The 19,738-nt window shown below is 39.9% G+C and overlaps 1 protein-coding gene across 3 annotated transcripts in view; it reads right to left on the reverse strand.

The window, feature by feature from the left end:
* Positions 1-19,738, reverse strand: part of PDE1C (phosphodiesterase 1C) — a 355,641-nt gene that overhangs the window by 7,067 nt on the left and 328,836 nt on the right. For 2 of the 3 annotated variants that reach the window (XM_060247618.1, XM_060247620.1), the window contains one exon: positions 747-809. In XM_060247618.1, the coding sequence (XP_060103601.1) occupies positions 747-809 (63 nt within the window). Of the gene's footprint in view, positions 1-746; positions 810-10,105; positions 10,741-19,738 lie in introns of those variants that run through there. The other variant, XM_060247621.1, reaches the window with a different exon arrangement.

A 19,738-nucleotide genomic window follows, 5' to 3' on the forward strand; every position in this document is an offset into this window, starting at 1 on the left:
TGTGAACTGGCAAAATGTAAAAGGCTCAGGATCACATCCCAAAAAAGAAGCTGGACCCCCACCTCGAAGATATAGGAGAATCTGGAGGAGGGGGGAAAAGCTCACTTGTTCGGCTTAACCATAAAGATAGAAAGAAGCTGATGACACTGTAGTAACGTTTTCCTAAGTACAGAGTAATAGATGAGATCATCTCCCTTTTCCAACTCAGTGTAGTCCAATACTTTTTCTACAATGGAAATTCTTTCCAAAACTGCTTATCTCATGCAGCACTGCCCAGGAACACTAGCCATGAGGAAGTATATAGAAGGTTAGGTACAGATTAATGAGGCAATGGAAAAGAAAATATATGTGGATTTTTAATTTATTTTTTACCACAGTCAACAGAGGATATGGAGGAAGGTTGTCCTATAAGCAGGGCTTTTTTCCTAGGGGAACGTGGCAGAATGGAGTTCTCGCACCTCTTTTTCCAGACAAAAAGCCCTGTCTACAAGATCTCTTCTATTAGATCGGCATAGGCTAGTAATGTAGACATCTATGACTCCTATGTCTGTTCTATGTGCTTTATTTATTAGTGAACACATCACAACTGTGATGATGACAGCAAGCAGATACAAAGCAATATCTGAATCCTTCAAGAACATCAAAAGGAGCCAATTCCTATCACAGAACATCACAAGTAACTTCTTGACAAAATGCTTCTGGAGTTATATCTAAATGGGCATTCCAAAAAGATGGCATTTACTAACCTGGCAAAGTGAGCCGATTTGAGGAATCTGGTACTGGTACATCATTTGTGCGCTGCTTTGAACCTTCAAAAATAAAAAGCCATTTCAGAAGGGAAGAACTAAAACATACGCACTCCCCAGTTAACAACCACTTTGCTTCCATTATAACTTATTCAGTTTTATTTGATTATTTGATGCCATTCCAATACCAAATAAATATATAAGATTTAGCAGCCAAATATATAAGATTTGATACAAACTCTAATGTGCCAGTGGTGTCACAATGCATAGCATTAAGTTGGCATTGTGAGTCAACGCCAGATGTTGTCCTGCTAATATGACTGAATTACTGGAAGTGACTAACAATGAATGGGCCAGTAAGCATCACACAGTAATGCCTCAGTACTTATGTGAGTGCGTATCATTCTCTGACCCTTCACAGTTATAGGGCTGAATATTAGTCCTGCACAACTTGGAACCCATCAAGTTGATTGGAGTCCACCAGCCATGCATGGTGACCCAATACAGGGAAGATAAGTCTCCTGGATTTGGTGGTCTGTGTGGGACTGCAAAACCAAAGAAGTTGTCAAGGGCTTAGATGGGCCATGATACATGGCTAGTGGTCAGTGTGGTGCAGGTTGTCTTATAAGATCTATTATATCAGGATAGGCTAGTATGTGGACATCTATGACTCCTATCTTTGTTCAATGTGTTTTATTTATTAGTGTATGCAGTACAGTTAATTCACAGTATTACCATTTGCATTTCTGAATTCCCAAAAGCTTTTCTAATAAATTCAAGAAAGGGATAACTAACACAATTTCTTTCTCTCACTCTTTGCAGTGTTTGATTCACTCTTTGCAGTGTTTGATTTATCTGTTTTATCTGTTTTAAATATGGATCCCTTTATATGTGTAATTTTGATGGATCTACTATTGGAAGCCGCCCTGAGCCACTTGTGGGAAGGGCGGGGTATAAATCTTAAATAAATAAATAAAATAAAATAAATAGAATGACAGGGCTGATTTTCACATTTTTGAAGCCTTAAACTCTATTCTTGCCTGCTGTGGCACAAACAGAGGCTTTCTTAAGCATAAATGAGTTCATTCTGCTTTGTTATCAGCTATAGAAAACATCCTTTTTAAATGATGACATCCTGAAAATATATATAATAAACTCAAATTTTCTTTAAAATGCTGAAACAAAGTGATTCTTAGCAGCCAGAGCTTTGGTAGCAAGAGAAGAGATTGGATTCATACCCTGTCCTTCACTACTTGAAGGAGTCTCAGAGTGACTTACAATCTTGTTTCCCTTCCCCTCCCCACAACAGACACCCTGTGAGGTAGGTGGGGTTGAGAGAGCTCTCCAAGAACTGCTCTTGAGAGATTTATGACTGACCCAAGATCATTACAGGAATTGCAGGTGAAGGAGTGGAGAATCAAACCTGATTCTCCTAGATAAGAATCCACATACTTAACTACTACACCAAACTGGCAAGGAAAAGTTGCCTCATGGACTAACAACTTTAGGAAAACAAAGCAGGAGTCACGTAGCACCTTTAAGACCAACAAAGTTTTATTCAGAATGTAAGCTTTCGTGTGTCTGATGAAGTGTGCTTAGAGCACACGAAAGCCTACATTCTGCATAAAACTTTGTTGGTCTTAAAGGTGCTGCGTGACTCCTGTTTTGTTCTACTGCTTCAGACCAACATGGCTGCCCATCTGGATCTAACTTTAGGAAAAATACAGTTGTTCAGTGAAAGAGTACATCTTGGTGCACAGACTGTCACAGGTTCAAACTCTAATGTTTCTCAAGTGGTGGGGCTGGCAAAGATATCTGATTGAAATCTTGACTGACAGAGTCAACAGTCTTGGGCAAGCGGAACCAACGGACTAGCTTAACCTCCAATATCTTCAACCTCCAATGTTTCTTGTTACTGAGCTTCCATTCTGCTAATGGTAACAGTGGAACATCCTCCAGAACAGGAAGACATATGCTTTATATGTGAGTGGACACACTGTCTTGCTAAGGAAAGTAATAGTGATGAATACTTAATCCACTCCATTGATCCATTTGATGAACAAAGCCATACTTGGCACAGAACTGGGATTCAAACCGAGTGCAGATCTCATTGCTTTTATTTGGTAATAAGATGAACATACAGGAACTCATTTACACAAAAAAACTGAAATGCTGGGAAAATGTATTACACATGAAGAGATGATGTACCTCATCTTTCCAATTTAAAAGGTTACAATAAATATATTTTGCTTCAAATAATTCTCAGAACATTGGAAACCATCAGCATGGCATATCCACAAGTCCATTAAATTTGGAATTCTAAATCTTAAGAATCCCAGTGTGTGTTAATCATAACACTCTTTGAGTGTCTGACTTGTTTAGCAATGAAGTAGAATGGGCAAAATCAACCTCAAAATTTCATTGGAAAATGGCCGTGTGCATTACAGATCTACATTATTTACGTAAGCCTTTTCAAAAATTACACTTCAGGTATACACTTCTAATGGTTAGTCTACACCTGACTGTGAATGTAATATACATGTTTGCAAGTGTGTGTATCATACCAGTACACTCATCAGCTGCCTGTCGAACATATAGCTGGTTACAAACCCAAGATTGGCCTCTGCTTACTTAATGTGTAAAAATGGCTCTGAACTGAGTTCAATAGAGACATCTCTATCATGAATTCTGCTAATGAGAAAAAAATTAAACAATGTGCTTAAGATTTGTGCGTGGTGTCAAGTTAGGGAAAAATATTCTACAAAATCACTTTCTTTCTTTGTAAGTTCACTGGAATTCAGTACTATCAATATAATTTTAGAATAATTGCAATAAATGATACAGTTCAAAAGACTGGAGTCCTGTAGCATCTGAAAGACTAACAGATTGATTCAGATGTACACTCTCATGGACTAGAGGCCATTACGTTGGATGCATGAAACACAACCACACACATGGGAACAGAAGAAAAATGTTATAAATAATGAGATCAAAAGGCAACAATACTCAAGAAGTAGAATTTTGCTCTTGCGTTTGATTGCCTTTTCACATGTTTTACATTTTCCCCTCCATGATTTTTGGGTTTCTCTCATTGACAACAAATTCCATGCATCTGACAAAGCGGATTCTATTCCATGAAAGCGTCTGTCACAACAAATGTTTGTCTTTAAGGTGCTATTAGCCGCTCCCATTTTGCTGCAAAAATCCTAACATGGCTACCCCTCTGGGATTTTACTTTAAAAGATAACAACTAATCTCTCTTCTAACTCTACAAATCACACTGGTTTTTTTATTGTTAATCTATTTTTTTTTACGTATGTAATGCAAGATAATGGGAAGAACAACTGAGACACCTAACAGTACAAAGGGTGCAAACTCTGGTACCTTGAAGAAGATACCACTGCCGTTGTTTATAAAGAGATAAGCCGTACACATAAAATTCACACCTTATGTATTTTCTCCAGAACCTAAGATGAATTCTTTGGGACACTGAATGAGCATGGGGTCAGTTATTTCAATGCAATGCGCTAACCTTATGAGACCCTATGTGAATATTTCTCTTTTATGTTGCAAAGTCAGTGGTCTTTCTATTGAAAACAGGGAAGAGGAGAAAGAAGCAAAGAAAGACATAGCAGAGAAAAACAGAATATGGGGCATTGGGGAATTTTGGTCCTGCAAGCAAACAAGTCCTCTGAGAATACTGTAATCAGGAGTCTACAAATAAAAATAGCAAAGTGGTTTAAAAAAAACCCTGCATATAAAATAGTATAAAAATATTATCCTGCTGAAAAGAAAAGGAAGTGCTCACTCCACTTTACCTTTAATAATAATCACTAGACAACACAAATGCCCATCATAGATTTACAGTGCAATACAGTGTATTGATTTCAGTGGAGTTAGGTTGAAAAAAATACATAGGATTGCACTGTTGGATACCTATGTATATTCTGACAGCCACCTGTTCAAGGAAATATGAGTACACTGCAACTTCTACTACAAAAGGGCTTTGGCTTCGTCACCCTCTATGTAAACAGCAGATCACATGACAGAACTGTGCCTAGATGCTTTTAGTTCAGATGAAATGTAGAAAATTACATATTTAAGTGCTCCCTCATTTTGAAAAAAAATCCCTGTACATAGAAAACTAGCATGTCAGAAGAATAGGCTAGAAGTTAGAACCTATGGAGGGAGCAGTCTGTACAGAGGAGACCCAATCATGTGATTCCTGCACCTGCAGTTGGGGATGGCACAGTATGGTTCTGTTATGTGAACATTCGTTTGCGTAGCTTGGGCCTTATTTGATAGCAGTGAGTTAGTGTATTATAATGGATTTTGTATCCACACTGCAAAAACCCTTGAGTAAATCCTGATTCTTTTGTGTAGCCTGTAGGATGTTTGAGAGATACTCTTTAAACTTAGCTTGCCATTTCATCCAGAAAAGCAACATGGCCTGCAATATTTCACAAAGCATCCCATTTCCTAGAACAATGGGCACTGTTTGAGCCCCATCTTCTGCACTGCTACATCTTGCAACATCTCTGCCTCCCCCCCCCCCCCCGGTTAATGAAAACTCTAATTGTTCAGCAATCATTTATCAAGGACTCAAAATATACCTCAGCAACTGCAAAGTGCAAAATGGTAGTATGTACACAGCAAGCACATACCTTTACAGAGATGTGCACTACAGTCAAGACAGAAACTCTGAGGAGATAGTTGAATGCCACTGCCTGACAAGTGCAGGAAAGTATGCTAAAACTGCTTTTTAAAACCCCCTAGACCAATACAAAACACCTTTTCTTGCATTCTTCATCTTTGGAGTTTGAGAAAAGAACCAAACTGAAGGCCAGTGAGGAATTTGATGCCTTCACAACCACACACTAGGCACAAGAGTATACTAGATTAAGTCTCAGTATATGGCTAGAGAGACCTGGGTTCCAAACTTCCAGTCAGCTCCAAAGGGCACTGGGTAGGGTTGCCAAGTCCTATTCAAGAAATATCTGGGGACTTTGGGGGTGGAGCCAGGAGACATTGGGGCGGAGCCAGGAACAAGGGTGTGACAAGCATAATTGAACTCCAAGGGAGTTATCACATTTAAAGGGACAGCACACCTTTTAAAATGTCTTCCTTTCATAGGAAATAATGAAGGATAGGGGCACCTTCTTTTGGGGATCATAGAATTGGACCCCCTGGTCCAATTGTTTTGAAACTTGGAGGGTCCTTTGGGGAGAGGCACTGGATATTATACTGAAAATTTGGTGCCTCTACCTCAAAAAACAGCTCCACCAGAGGCCCCGAAATCTCTAGATCAATTCCCCATTATACCCTATAAGAATCGATCTCCACATAGGGAATAATGAAGTGCTCAGCAGACCTTTCCACCCCCCCCTCTCCGTTTCTGGTGACTCTGAAGTGAGGGATTGGTCTCTCTACTCACGAATTGCAGCCAACTTCTTCCAAGTAACACAGACACCCCATCCCAAGAGGAAGCCTTCCCAATCGGAGACTGGAGCCTCCGGAGGGGGAAAGTCACATGGTGGCTTTGGGGGCGGGGCTTCCCCCCACTGGCCAGCTGACTGGGGGAAGGAAGGAGCCCGGGAAAGCGGAAGAACCCCCACTGGGACCTGGGGATTGGCAAGCCTAGCACTTGATAGTCACATGCTCTCAGCTTAAAATTTCAGAAGCTGTAATGCTCTAAATGCCAGTACTGAAAGACAACAATGGGACTCCATGCCATGTCTGTAGGTCTTCCAAGGGCACTTTTTGGCCACTGTGTAAAAAAAGTTTGCTGGACAGGATGGACCCTTGCTCTGACCCAGCAAAGTGGCTTCTAAGACCTCCGTGGTCTTCGTAACAGAAATGCATGATATATGTTTTTAAAGGAAAACTGCTTATTTTAGGTCCAACAGAGGGTGGACTGTTGCCATAGATGGTAAAAATCTAGGAAAGGATGCACTGCATCTCTGTTTACCAGCTTTCCCAACCACATCCTCTGCTTCCACTTCTCTTCCAACAGAAGTACAGGGTAAAATTTAAGAATGCATTCCTAGTCCAACATTGTTCCCTGAAATGTCAATCAGTGTTGCCTTCAAAATGCTTTTAAGATCATCACAATCTTTTCCCCAAATATACCCAATGGGAATTAAAGCTATACAATGGGAGGTGCCCCAAACCAGGCAATGACCATATGAATGGAAACACATACACAGGTATCCAGAATCACAGCACATGATTATTAATTTTTTAATTTACAGGTATGTAACTAAGACTCTGTTTATCCAAAGAACTGCAGACTTCACAGAGTAGGGCTTTTCGACTTTCTCCTGCTGCTTCAGCCCCCAACCCCATTTTGTTCCTGGGGTCAGCAGACCCTCAGGAACAGCATAGGGACCGCAGTGGAAGTCTGCAGTGGTAGAGGTTGCTGCACCCTCTTCTTCAAATGGAAATGCCACTTACTTGGTGATCAGCTACGTGCCAGTGATTTGCTTATGGCCCAACCATAATCCTATGATGAAAAATCCTTAATACACATCCTTTAACTTTTATAATTATATATAAAGGTTGCTGACGGGTAATATCTAAGGCTACATGACTGTAGACCAAAAAGAAATGGGAAATTCCCCCATATTTATTTCAAGCAATATAACCCTGTGCCCTGCTTCCCTTTCTGATGATGAAGAAAGAATAAATAGTGATGCCTTCACAAATAAATGCTGCTTCCTCTGGAAGGCATCACACTCAGGGCTTTTTTTTTTTGTAGGAACTCTCTTGCATATTAGGCCGCACCCCCCTGATGTAGCCAATCCTTCAAGAGCTTACAGGGCTCTTAGTACAGGGCGTACTATAAGCTCTAAGAAGATTGGCTACATCGGGGTGTGTGTGTGTGTGTGTGCAGCCTAATATGCAAAGGAGTTCCTGCTACAAAAAAGCCCTGACATACCTATCCTCACAACACCCCTGACATGAGTCACAAAGTTATTCCAGTTTACAGGTGAAGAACAGGGAGGGATAGAAAAGATTAACCACACAAGGCTAGTTATAAAATCTTGAGGAGAAAATTCTTCTATGCATACGACAGAATGCAGAAAGAACAGCAGAGGACACAACACTCCCTGCTTCCACAATCTTCACCACCAAGACTGACATTCCAAACAACATATTAGAGTGAGACAAGTGAATTAAACAGGAGGATAAGCAATGAAATTCCTTACCTGAGATGAGTGAAGATAGCTGTGGAAAATTCAGAGGGAAAACAGTTGTCTTCTATCCATCTGCAACCCCTACACCCACCAAACCCTGCCCTAAGAGGGTGCTGATGGGTGATATGAGAACCATTACAGGAGACATTGGAAAGGATGTCCCAGTGCACCAACACGTGAAGCTGCTTTATACTGAATCAGACCATTGGCCCATCAAGGTCAGTACTGTCTACTCAGACTGGCAGTGGCTTTCCAGGGTCTCAGACAGAGATGTCTTTCACATCACCTACTGCTTGGTCATTTGAACTGAAGATGCTGGGGACGGAACCTGGGACCTTCTGCATGCCAAGCAGAGGCTCTACCATGGGCCCTTTCTTTTACTTCCACAGGGGATCTTGACCTGATACTTTTAACTGTGCAAACAAAACTATTTCTGAAAGGGGTGGGTTCTGGCTCATGTACTATAGAGATGATTCTGAAACTGCAGCCAGAAAGCTTCCAGCATTTTTCCACAGGATAATAGAGAAATGGACAAGCTTTCCAAAAACTGCCCTTTGAATGCTATAAAATATAAGTGAAAAAAAAATACAAATTGCTTGTTAAAAAATATGTGTGCTTCAACAATCTCTTGAAAGCTCAAGATAGTAAAGAATCAGAAAGCAGTATTTGACTGCATCAATTAAAAGAGGAAACAATGGAATATTAATTCATTCTAAACCTTTCTTGTAGGAAAAATATATAGCTATAATCCTATGTCTATTTAATTTGGAGTAAGCCACAGTGAAGTGAGTTACTTCTTAGTAAATACGCATGGGATCAGGCTCCAAGCAAATAAATGTATTCCTGTTGTATTAAGATTCCCAAGGACATGGTACCGAATTTAATTACTCTCCTATCAAACTAGATCTTCTACTAAGTCTTTTCTGATGGAAAAGGGACTCCTCTTCCATCAGAACAAGAAGTTTTTGGAACATGTAGTAGAATTCAAGGATTCAATGCACCTTGAACAACACACTAATGTTTAATCCTCAATTCCTGATTTCTGAATTGGAATGGAATTCTCTTCTACCCTGAGCTTTGGTGAAAAAAGTGTGCATAAGTGCATGCCTACAATACGGACACTTTTAAAATGGATTTCACTTGGAATTGTGCATGAATTGTTTAAGACCTGTGCACTGTCCCCTTCTGGTACACCTCTCACAAACCCACAGTCCATTCCCCAGACAACCTGCAATCAATGTTCCCTCTAAGCTGTGGAGTCTTGTGAGCAAAAATTCTACTTCGTGAGCTACTGACATTAAAGTTGTGAACAAGCAATTTGGCTACTGTAAATTAGTGTGCTCTGGGGCCATCCTTCCTGAGCTAAGGTAAAAATATGTGAGCCAGAAGCTTAAAAACTGTGTTAGCTTACACTAACTCAGCTTAGAGGGAACACTGCCTGCAATCTATGCTCCTGGCACAGAAAATGGGCATTCTTGGGTAAAGAATTTTTAGTTTGAGATATCAGGCAGCATGGACCTCTGCACAAGGCATGCCTTTCATACACATTCTGTATAAATGAGGCCCAGATCCCATTGCACTTGAAAGGATGTTTGTCAAATAAAATTGCATTGCACTTGACTGTCAATTACAATGAACAACACTAGCACTTATGGACTTGCCATATAGATTGAGGTCAGTCTTATAATATGCCACACACCAGAGCTGGGGAAAGAGCAATGATTGCTTTCTGGGCCGGTTGACAAGCAGCTAGCGGCTGCAATGCTATTTTATTTTAGATCTGCAAACCCCCAGAGCTCAGATGTTGGGGCAGCATCACCTGAAATTATTTTAGGGGCTGCAAGCTGGTGTGCAAATATTGACAAGGCTTAGGTGAATTCACATGGCACTCCATTGTTAGGTCTCCCCATCTATCATTTCATTCAGCAACAAGAGCTCAAAAGAGGAAATGATCAATTTGCCATTTTCTTGACCTTAGTCTAATTGCATTTTTTAAAAATAACCAGGTGGCAGATGAGTCTTCTTTAAAATGTGCTTGTCACAGAAGATGTCATAAACAGCATGTTCAACCAGAGCTTGAGAAGAATTCTTTGTACGTACAAAACTGACACAATGGAAGCTCAGAGGAAGCACAATTACAAACCAAGGAGTCATCAAGCAGATGAAATCTATAGTATGTATTTCTTTCTTTTTTTGTTTTTTGGAAAAATACTATAAAGCTGTCTAGGAATTTAGCAATTTGTGTATTTGTAAAATAGCTGGAATTTCTTTTTTTAAAAAAAACAAAACAAAACAAACAGCAATCTTAATTGGAGCTTAAAATGGACAGATGTTGCAATGCCTTTTTTTTACACATTAAAATAACTCATGGAAACAACAATGTTTCAAGAGACTCTTTCCACATGCCGCCCAGTTTTCAGCTTCACCACATCAGAATGTGTTTTTTTTCCACAAGCCGGGCCTAGTGTTATCATCGGAAGGTCTCATAATTGCTCAACTTGCCAGTCCCAAAAAGAGAATCATTTTGCTAAGAGCAAATCACATTTTAAAAAATAATAATAAAGCAAGAAGAAGAAAAAAAATGTCCCAGAGTGAAAGCCCCAGAGTCATTCACTGCGAAGTAGCCAGTGGAAGGAGGGAAAAAAATGAAGCAGCGGCGTGAAAACCTGCATAATGCCCTCCCAAGAAACTGGTCTTTGTGGAAGGAGGAGAATAATAATGAAGATCAGATAAAATGATGAAAGAAATTTGCAGTCTCTTTTTGATTATATGTAATTTTTTTTTTTACTCTTCCGTATCTGGAAAAAAAGAGAGAGAGAGAGAGAAAAGTTGTCAATGTTCCTCCCGAGTGTCCAAGAAGTGAGAAAAATGGGAAGGGGGGGAAAATAGCCTATTGATGATGCTTGATGGAGGGCATAATCTTGGATTGGATGGGCCACTGGCCTGAGCCAATACGGCTTCTCTTATGTTCTTATACAGCCTCCCCCCCCCCCCCGCCACCCAAGACGTTCAGAATGTTGAGGGGCAAATGAGGCGGGGCATTTGGGATTTTTAGTTTTTTAAGCAACCCTTTCTCCCAACTTGTAACAGCTTCTGATAACCAGTGGAGGTGAATTGTACTACTTATTCCACCTTGAGAATAAAATCCCCAGATTCTGGATCTCTCCCTTGGGCCTTTAACAAGTGACATACAGAAAACAAGGATCCACATAACACTAAGGAGATGGCCCTGCTTTTTTAAAACTTATGGTTTGGGGGCATTTGATTCTAATTAAGATGCTCAAACTCCTGCTGGTTAGGCTCATATACTACTCCTGTTCTTTGCAGCCACACCTGTATGACTTTGGCACTCCCTCTCCAAGGAGTTTTCTGTCTATCGGTGCCTTCTGACAGCGGGTTAAAACTTTTTGTTTTGTTTTGTTTGGCAGACCTCCAGTGATGGTTATTGGCTCTCCCCCTTGGTTCTGGTGTTGTTTATGTATATTTATTAAATTGTTTTATAATATTAAATGTTGCTTTTAATTGTTCACATGTTTTTATGGTTGCTGCCTTAAGGACCCTGATCAGATGGAAATAGGGTATAACATGTTTGAAAAAAACAAACAAAACAAATGGAAAGGAAAAGTCTATTGACTTCAGTAGAAGGGTATAACTCAGTTTAGGATGGCATTGCAAGGAATCTGCTCCTCTGATCCTTCTTCAATCAGGAGTGAAAATTAGGAATGTATTATAGACTTTGGGTGTGTCATGACAGCCACAACTGACCTCTAAAGGGAGTTCCAGGCATCACATTTAAAGGGACCATGATCCTTTTAAATGCCTTTCCTTCACTGGAAATAATGAAGGATATAGGCACCTTCTTTAGGGCTCACAGAATTGGACCCCCTGGTCCTTTGGGGGGAGGGGGTTTGAGGAGAGGCACCAGATGCTATGCTGAAGAACTGGTGCCTTTACCTAAAATAACCAGCCCCCTCAGAGTTCCAGATACCCACAGATCAATTCTCCATTGTACCCATAGGGAGTGCCCAGCAGACATTCAAACTCCCCCCCCCCCCACACACACACACTTTCTGATAACCCTGAAGTGGGAGACGGCCTCCAAGTCAGGGAATTCCTTGCCCTCAATTGGGGATTGGCAACTGGGGATGGTTGAATTCAATCCTTGGCATTTTGAGAACAATATCTAATTTGGTCCTTTGCCAAAAGAATACTTCATGCCTGGTTGGGAAAACAAAAACAAAAAAAAATCTGACTTTTACTTGCACTTCTGTGGCCAACTCCCTAGAACTACCTATACTAAATGACACACTGTGCCAAGAAGACATTAAGACAGAACTAATATTAAAATGGATACAAAGTAATTTTTTTCTCTCTGCAGAAAACAGATATTTGGCACTCATCGTAACTGACAGTTAAGAAGTTAAGACTGATCACACAACTGGACTCCAAGTAAGCAGCACAAATTCAGGGAAGACAGGAAACCAATGCCTGCCAGGCCTTACTGCACTTTCCAGCACTATGGTTTATGGCTGCTTTGCAGCAGTGAGTTGGCAAAACACATACTGGTATTCTATTGTTGTATGTTATACAAAGGACATGGGAGCAACTAGATCCTAAAGACATGCAGGACTGTGGGCAGTGCTTATTTTGATTGCACCACTCTTAACTTTTGTCCTCAGTCTTCCAGATATTTTTTTGTTAAAAATAGCTCCTGATCTTCTGTTTCACAAGAGACCAGAATTCTGGCATCATACTAGAATGATGCTTATTTTAGAAACAGCAAACAATTCCCTTTCACAGTGGATTCCTATGACATACCCCAAGAACAAGACAAGACATCTTTTTGTTTGAATCAGAAAGTGTTATGCGCAGGCACTTCTTAAAAAGATCAGGTACCCAGAAAAGGCAAGATTTCTGACGTGTGCATGCACCTGCTTAGATATTTATGCACCTTCACATAAACAAACATACACCAAGCAGAGCTTTTCAGTCTCCATGGAATGTTTCACAAAAAGGACTCAGTGGTTTCCTCTTGATGGAAGGCTAATCTGAGAGTCTCATTCCTCTTCTGCTGCTCTGGGGGATTGGAAAAGTATGACTCCACACTGTTAAGGTATCACCTTTGTACTTACTATAGGTGGAAAGCAACAATTAGTACGCTATAGATCATTTTAGTTAATGTGGATGTCATTCCTGCGTTATGATGGAATCATGACTGTGGTGTCTCATTGCGTGAGACATTTTTAAATATGTTCACTAAAAACAGAGCACAGGGTAATGTGACCCAGAACATGAAGTGAACAGACATGGACACTTGGAGCTGCCTTCCAGTGAGTCAGACCATTGGGTCTATCAAGGTTTACTCTTACTGGCAGTTGAACAAAGCAGGAGTCAAGTGCACCTTTAAGACCAACCAAGTTTTATTCAGAACATAAGCTTTTGTGTGCTCTCTAAGCATATTTCATCAGACATGGATGAAGTGTGCTTAGAGAGCACACGAAAGCTTATGTTCTGAAAAAAACTTGGTTGGTCTTAAAGGTGATTCCTTTTTGTTCAACTACTTCAGACCAACATGGCTGTCCACTTTGATCTATCTAACTGGCAGTGACTGTCTAGGGTCTCAGACAGTGGTCCTTCACACCACCTATTACCCAATTCTTTAACTGGAGATTCTGGCGACTGAACCTGGGTCCTTCTGTATGCAATAAAGTTGTTCTACCACAGATCTCCAGCTCTCCCTGAGTCCTGGACCTGGATAAAAGAGACCTGGATCCAAACTTTTCTCTAGACACCGGTTCAGTGAAGTGGCCTTCAGCAAATGGTCCCATCAGTCAATCTTACTTTTCTATCCTTATAATGGGAATAATCACAACAGCAAGTAACTTTCCAAAAGATTTTGACAAAGATCAAGATAATTGGGATTTTAAAGTGTCAAAGCACCATATAAATGTTAAGTAATAATACGAGAAGAATTTACTTTGTTCATTGTCTGAGTCAATTCCATTTTCTATCACACATGCTCCTCCCCATTCACAGAAACACACACTACACTCAATATTCATATTTTTCCATCAGACTTACAAACCATACACACACCCTTCTTGTGCATATATAATATTCTGCATGCAAACAGTTAATCAACACTTGGATAATGCCAACTGTTCCCTTTTCTTCTATGAACCTTTTCCCATGAACAGCAACCAGCCTCTCTCCCTAGTATGTACTGACAGTTAAAAAAATAAACAAACAAAAAACCCCTCTTTAGATCAGAAGATGATGATATTGGATTTATATCCCACCCTATACTCTGAATCTCAGAGTCTTAGAGTGGTCACAATCTCCTTTACCTTCTCCCCCTCCCCCACAACAGACACCCTGTGAGGTAGAAGGGGCTGAGGGAACTCTCATAGCAGCTGCCCTTTCAAGGACAACTCCTATGAGAGCTATGGCTGACCCAAGGCCATTCCAGCAGCTGCAAGTGGAGGAGTGGGGAATCAAACCCAGTTCTCCCAGATAAGAGTTTGCGCACTTGACCACTACACCAAACTTGCTCTCAAACTGGCTTTCTCATCAGTAGAAACATTCATTAACAGTCAGTTAACACCTCACTAGTATGTCCAGTGGCTAGCCGGTACTGATTCCAGTGAGCTGAAGATAGAGACAAATTTATATAATTACTTTAAAACAACCAGGGGGATTTCAAAAATTGTACTCTGTCCTTTCTCTTAGAATTTCCTCCAGGAGGGTGGATTACATTAAGAGATGTGTTTCCTAATGGAATGAAAGCAGTGGAAACTGCCAGATTGATTTTCAAAAACTTCTACATTCAATTCTGATGCTGACATATCAAACAACAAAAGAACCTAATCTCTTTAATTTGCAGACTCCCTAATGTAAGTATTAATTATTTAATTAACCCCTCTCCTGGACTATCAAAAGATAGCTTCATATCAAACAACTTGCAGCATCAGAGACAAATGACTCAATTTCTTTCTGGAGGACTGTGATGGCTTGACGTAAACGTTCTTTAGATGTCATCGGGGTGGAATTCTAGCAGGAGCTCCTTTGCATACTAAGCCACACACTTCTGATGTAGCCAATCCTCCAAAAGTTTACAAAAAAGAGCCTTGTAAGCTCTTGGAGGATTGGCTACATCAGGGGTGTTTGGCCTAATATGCAAAGGAGCTCCTGCTAGAATTCCACCTCTGTAGGTCGTTATTCTGTTCTTCTGGGTTATTCAAGACCTTGTGTCCATGAACAAAACACAAATAGATATAAAGAAAGAGGACTGTGTTGGGAACAGGATTATATAGTATCACTCCATCTAATACCAAGTTATTTCCTGATAGCAAAATGGGGTCCCTCATCAACAAGGTCAGGATTTCTGCATGCTCTGAGAATTCCCTGTTTGTAAATTCAAAGAAGATACCCATACCATTTTAAAAAAAAAACTTGATGAGAAGTGAAGAAGCTCAAGACAGTTTAAAGAAAGATAAAAGGGGAAAAGTTGATCTGCTTAAGCTCTGAAGAGCTCACATTATTCTGAAGAGGTAGGAATAGATCAGAGAGAAGGAACTTCCAGTTCCTCCCCATGCGAATCTTGCCACCCTCACTTGTACATTTTATTATCACAGCTACTGAAATTGGTGGTTAAATCAAAGAACAGATGCTGCAGCTTCTATGTTGATTCAGGCCTACAACCTTTCTTTGATCAACAGGTTCTCTAACCAAACAAGGTCCATGAAGGAGCTGACATGCATTGCAGCATGTACCTTAACAAAACCATTTATTGTTCCTGTTATCTAACTCCTAAGGACCTATTTCAAGTGATTAATTATCCACACAGCAACACAGTAACAACCTGCTTCAATCTGAATAAATGGACCCAGAGCTGCCAAGATGTTTAAGTGACCCAATACATGAAACAAAATTTCCTTTTGTGGAGGAATTAGGATTGTGATATGCATGACCACTTTTGAACTAAGAAAACATTCGAGCCTGAATGAGAAAATCCAAATGTGTCTTCACTCCCAAAGTAAAAATATAATGATACATAATGGACAACATGCAGCCCGAAATCTCTATCATGAGGAAGCTGCTCAGTCTACTCAATGATAAGCATACCCTGGTATCAGAAGTAGGGATGCTCGAATACCTGCCATTTCAACTCTTGTCCCATTTGCTAGCTGTTAACAGGGACCTGGTTTTTCAACAATCAGTCCCATAGTTTGTCAATCTGTTGGTTGGTGTTTGACTGTATTTCTTCCTAACAATGCTCCTTCTAAGCTGCAGAATCTTGGGAGCAAAAATTCTACTTTTTGAGCTACTGGCATTAAAGTTGTGAGCTACTACATAAATTATTGTGCTCTGGGGTCATCCTTCCTGAGCTAAGATGATGATGATGATATTGGATTTATATCCTGCCCTCCACTACAAATCTCAGAGTCTCAGAGTGGCTCACAATCTCCTTTATCTTCCTCCCCTACAACTGACACCCTGTGAAATGGGTGGGGCTGAGAGGACTCTCACAGCAGCTGCCCTTTCAAGGACAACTCCTACGAGAGCTATGGCTGACCCAAGGCCATTCCGACAGCTTCAAGTGGAGAAATGGGGAATCAAACCCGGTTCTCCCAGATAAGAGTCCGCACACTTAACCACTACACCAAAAGACAAAAACATGTGAGCTGAAGGCTAAAAATCTGTGAGCTAGCTCACACTATCTCAATTTAGAGGGAACACTGCTTCCTAACCATGCAGTAGAGTGCCACTGGCTTTTTTCACATAGCAAATCTCAAACAGCCTGATAGAATTCTACTACCCTTCCATCCTTGATGCATAACTGCTCCTCACAGCAATCAATTATTTAGATAGACAATTAGATTTTGCACAAATCAGTCATAAATGAATGCTGCGTTTCACTAAAATTGTGCCCTTCTGTGATAATCTAAGCAGACCTTAGTGACACAAATGGCAGCCCATCAGTTTGAATCAGCAGTGTTTTTACACATGTGCAGGATTGCAAAAGCCTGATGCAAGCCAGTTTAGCAGGTGTTTGTCACCGTCAGACACAAACCAAACAGATCAACTCGTATCTGATCAACAGTTTTGAACACAGTAAATTTAACTGTCAAACATGTTTGTGGTGAAATCTGCAGCATCCTCAATTGGAAATCTCTGTGTTTGTGCAACAAAATGTTTATATGAAATTACTGCCAACCCAAATTGTCCTGCCCTCAAAATCACTCCCCCCCCCTAATAATAAGTATCTTATTTAATATTTCTTTTTTTCTTTACAAAGTAGCACCCAACATGGCTCACAAATCTAAAAACAAACAAGCAAAAATAGACAGTAACCTTCAAAAGAAAAAAAATGCTGAAAGCATGGTTATACTATAGGTTGTCAGCTGAAACCTAAAGAATGATTAAGTAGAACACCATGTGAATTTGGGAGGAGCCACCACAGAAAAGGACATATTTCCTTCCTGAAATTTATCAAAACAGTCACATCTGGCAAGATTTACCAAAAGGAAGCAGAAGGAGAAAGTCATCTTGGGACTTTTCTACATGGAAACAATTTATGGATAGTTCCTACATCCAGATCTGTTATCTATTTTTTCCACGTATATCTCATTTTTTCCATTAACAAAACTCAAGATGGTGTACACAGGGGTTCCAGGCAGCCTCCTATACAGCTAGTGATCAGATCTAGACCTGCAAGCTATCTCATCTGCCCTCTGATCATAGACTTGCTTTTCTTAATCATGCAAGTAATTCTACTGATTATGGTGTGTGTGTCCCAAAGAGCAAAGGAACTATTTGCAACCATCCAATTTCCATCAGTTTTGTTATTTTTGAAACTACATTCACCAAAGAATTTGATTCATTAATAAAAGGTATATCAAGTACTTGTCTCAGCAGAAGACCTTGCCGTTCAATTGATATTGTAAAAATGTTATGGAACTAAGAATTTCCAAGCTTAACTTCTTGCATGTAAATACTCACACCTAAATACATACAACACATATACATTTTCTGTGCAGTTTCCAAATAAGCCATTAAAAACAGAACAAAACAAGCAAGTTCAGAGCCATATTTACTCTGTGATTATCTATCAGAAAATATATGTTTGTATTTTTTTTTATCTGTTTCGGTATTTTATAATCCACTTTGCATGTAATATAGGATGCTTTGAAATGAAGTGTTTTATTATTAGTTATAAGAAATACATGTAGCATCTGTTCATATAAAACATATCCAAAATAATCTTGATCTCTATCCCTTTTTGCTATTTCCATGTTATTGTAATTCTAAAATGCCAAATGTAAAAAAATATATATATTATATATATGTTTTAAAAAACACATGTTTTACCCAATTGTCAGAATATTTTGTTAAGTTACAGAACTACCATCCAACGATGGTAGACTGCTTTTCTTATATAACATTTTAATCACTTTCCAACTGTAGGTACCTAAAGGTACCTCTTCGTAAAAATGACTGAAACAAATTAAATTGAATTATTTAGTCTGCTGTTTTTCCATGGGGCAGGCATAGGTGCAAATACTACAAGTACCATAAGGATAACTGAAAATGGTAAGACCACCAGAAATTTGGATTCTCCACAAAACAAATCCGGCCTGCAAGTTGTAGGAATACAAAATGGCCGCTAGATGGGGAGCATCACTTATGATATGAACATGTTCCAGTTGGCATGTGTTATTTCTCCCAGAGATCTTCCTAACTCACACCGTCAAAATGTGCCACAGGGGTAGTCCTGTTAAGTCATGTTGCAGCAAAATAAAACAGAACCCTAGTGACACCTCAAAGGCTCACAACATTTTCTCCAGCCTAAGATTTTGTGATCCAGAGCTCACTTCTTCAAATGCATGTGGTGGCATCTGAAGAAATGAATTTTAACTCCATGACAGTATACACTTGGTTAGCTTTTAATGTGCCACTAGACTTCTATTTTATTTTGTCCAAATATGCTATTTTGTGACAAAAAAAACCTCATCCCAAGAGGCTCATCCATGTTTTCACAAAGAATTAACAGAATTAACTATGTCCTCCTTAAGCAACCGATCGTACAAAGTCAAAACTCAGATGGTTACTTCAAATTAATAATAAATATATAACATACTGCCTCTGGTTTTTAACATTCATATCCAATCATGGAATTAAGAACACAGCCTCCTGCTTATCTTTCTGTTCACACGAATTTCAGAGTAGGGCTGAGGAAGGTACCACATCTAGTTCAATGTGGATTTCACAGGAGGAGCTGATGTTCCCCTGTGGTAGAACCCCCCAGGATTTTACAGAAACTAGGAATGTTCCTGGTGCACTCACAGTTCACGCTAAGCCTGTCCACACATAAGAAGTTTCCAGTCATGCTCATCATTTGGTCTTATTCAAAATATGAGAAAATTCTGGTCCCAAAAAACTATTCCACAGCAAAACCAACCAAGTTATGAGACTCATCTCCAATGTAATATCTGTGTCCTCTGACAAGACCAGTAAAAATTTGGGGGTTAACTGATTTGGCCCCAAGGAAGGAGAGTAGCTGATTGTGTATTAGAATCACTGCATGGCCTGGAGGTTTGGCTAGATGTCTCTCTCGCCCTGGAGAAACAGGTGTCTTCAGTGGCAAGGTCGACATTTTTCTGTCTCTGCTGGGCTCATTGGCTGTCCCCCATCTATATCTGTTGGACCTAGCAATGGTGAAACATGCCATGTTGATGTCCAGATTGGAGTATTGCAACTTGCTGTAAAAAGGCTGTCCTGAAACTTCAGGTTATA

Source organism: Heteronotia binoei, chromosome 10 (genome assembly GCF_032191835.1).
Source record: "Heteronotia binoei isolate CCM8104 ecotype False Entrance Well chromosome 10, APGP_CSIRO_Hbin_v1, whole genome shotgun sequence".
In the NCBI taxonomy this organism is placed as follows: domain Eukaryota; kingdom Metazoa; phylum Chordata; class Lepidosauria; order Squamata; family Gekkonidae; genus Heteronotia; species Heteronotia binoei.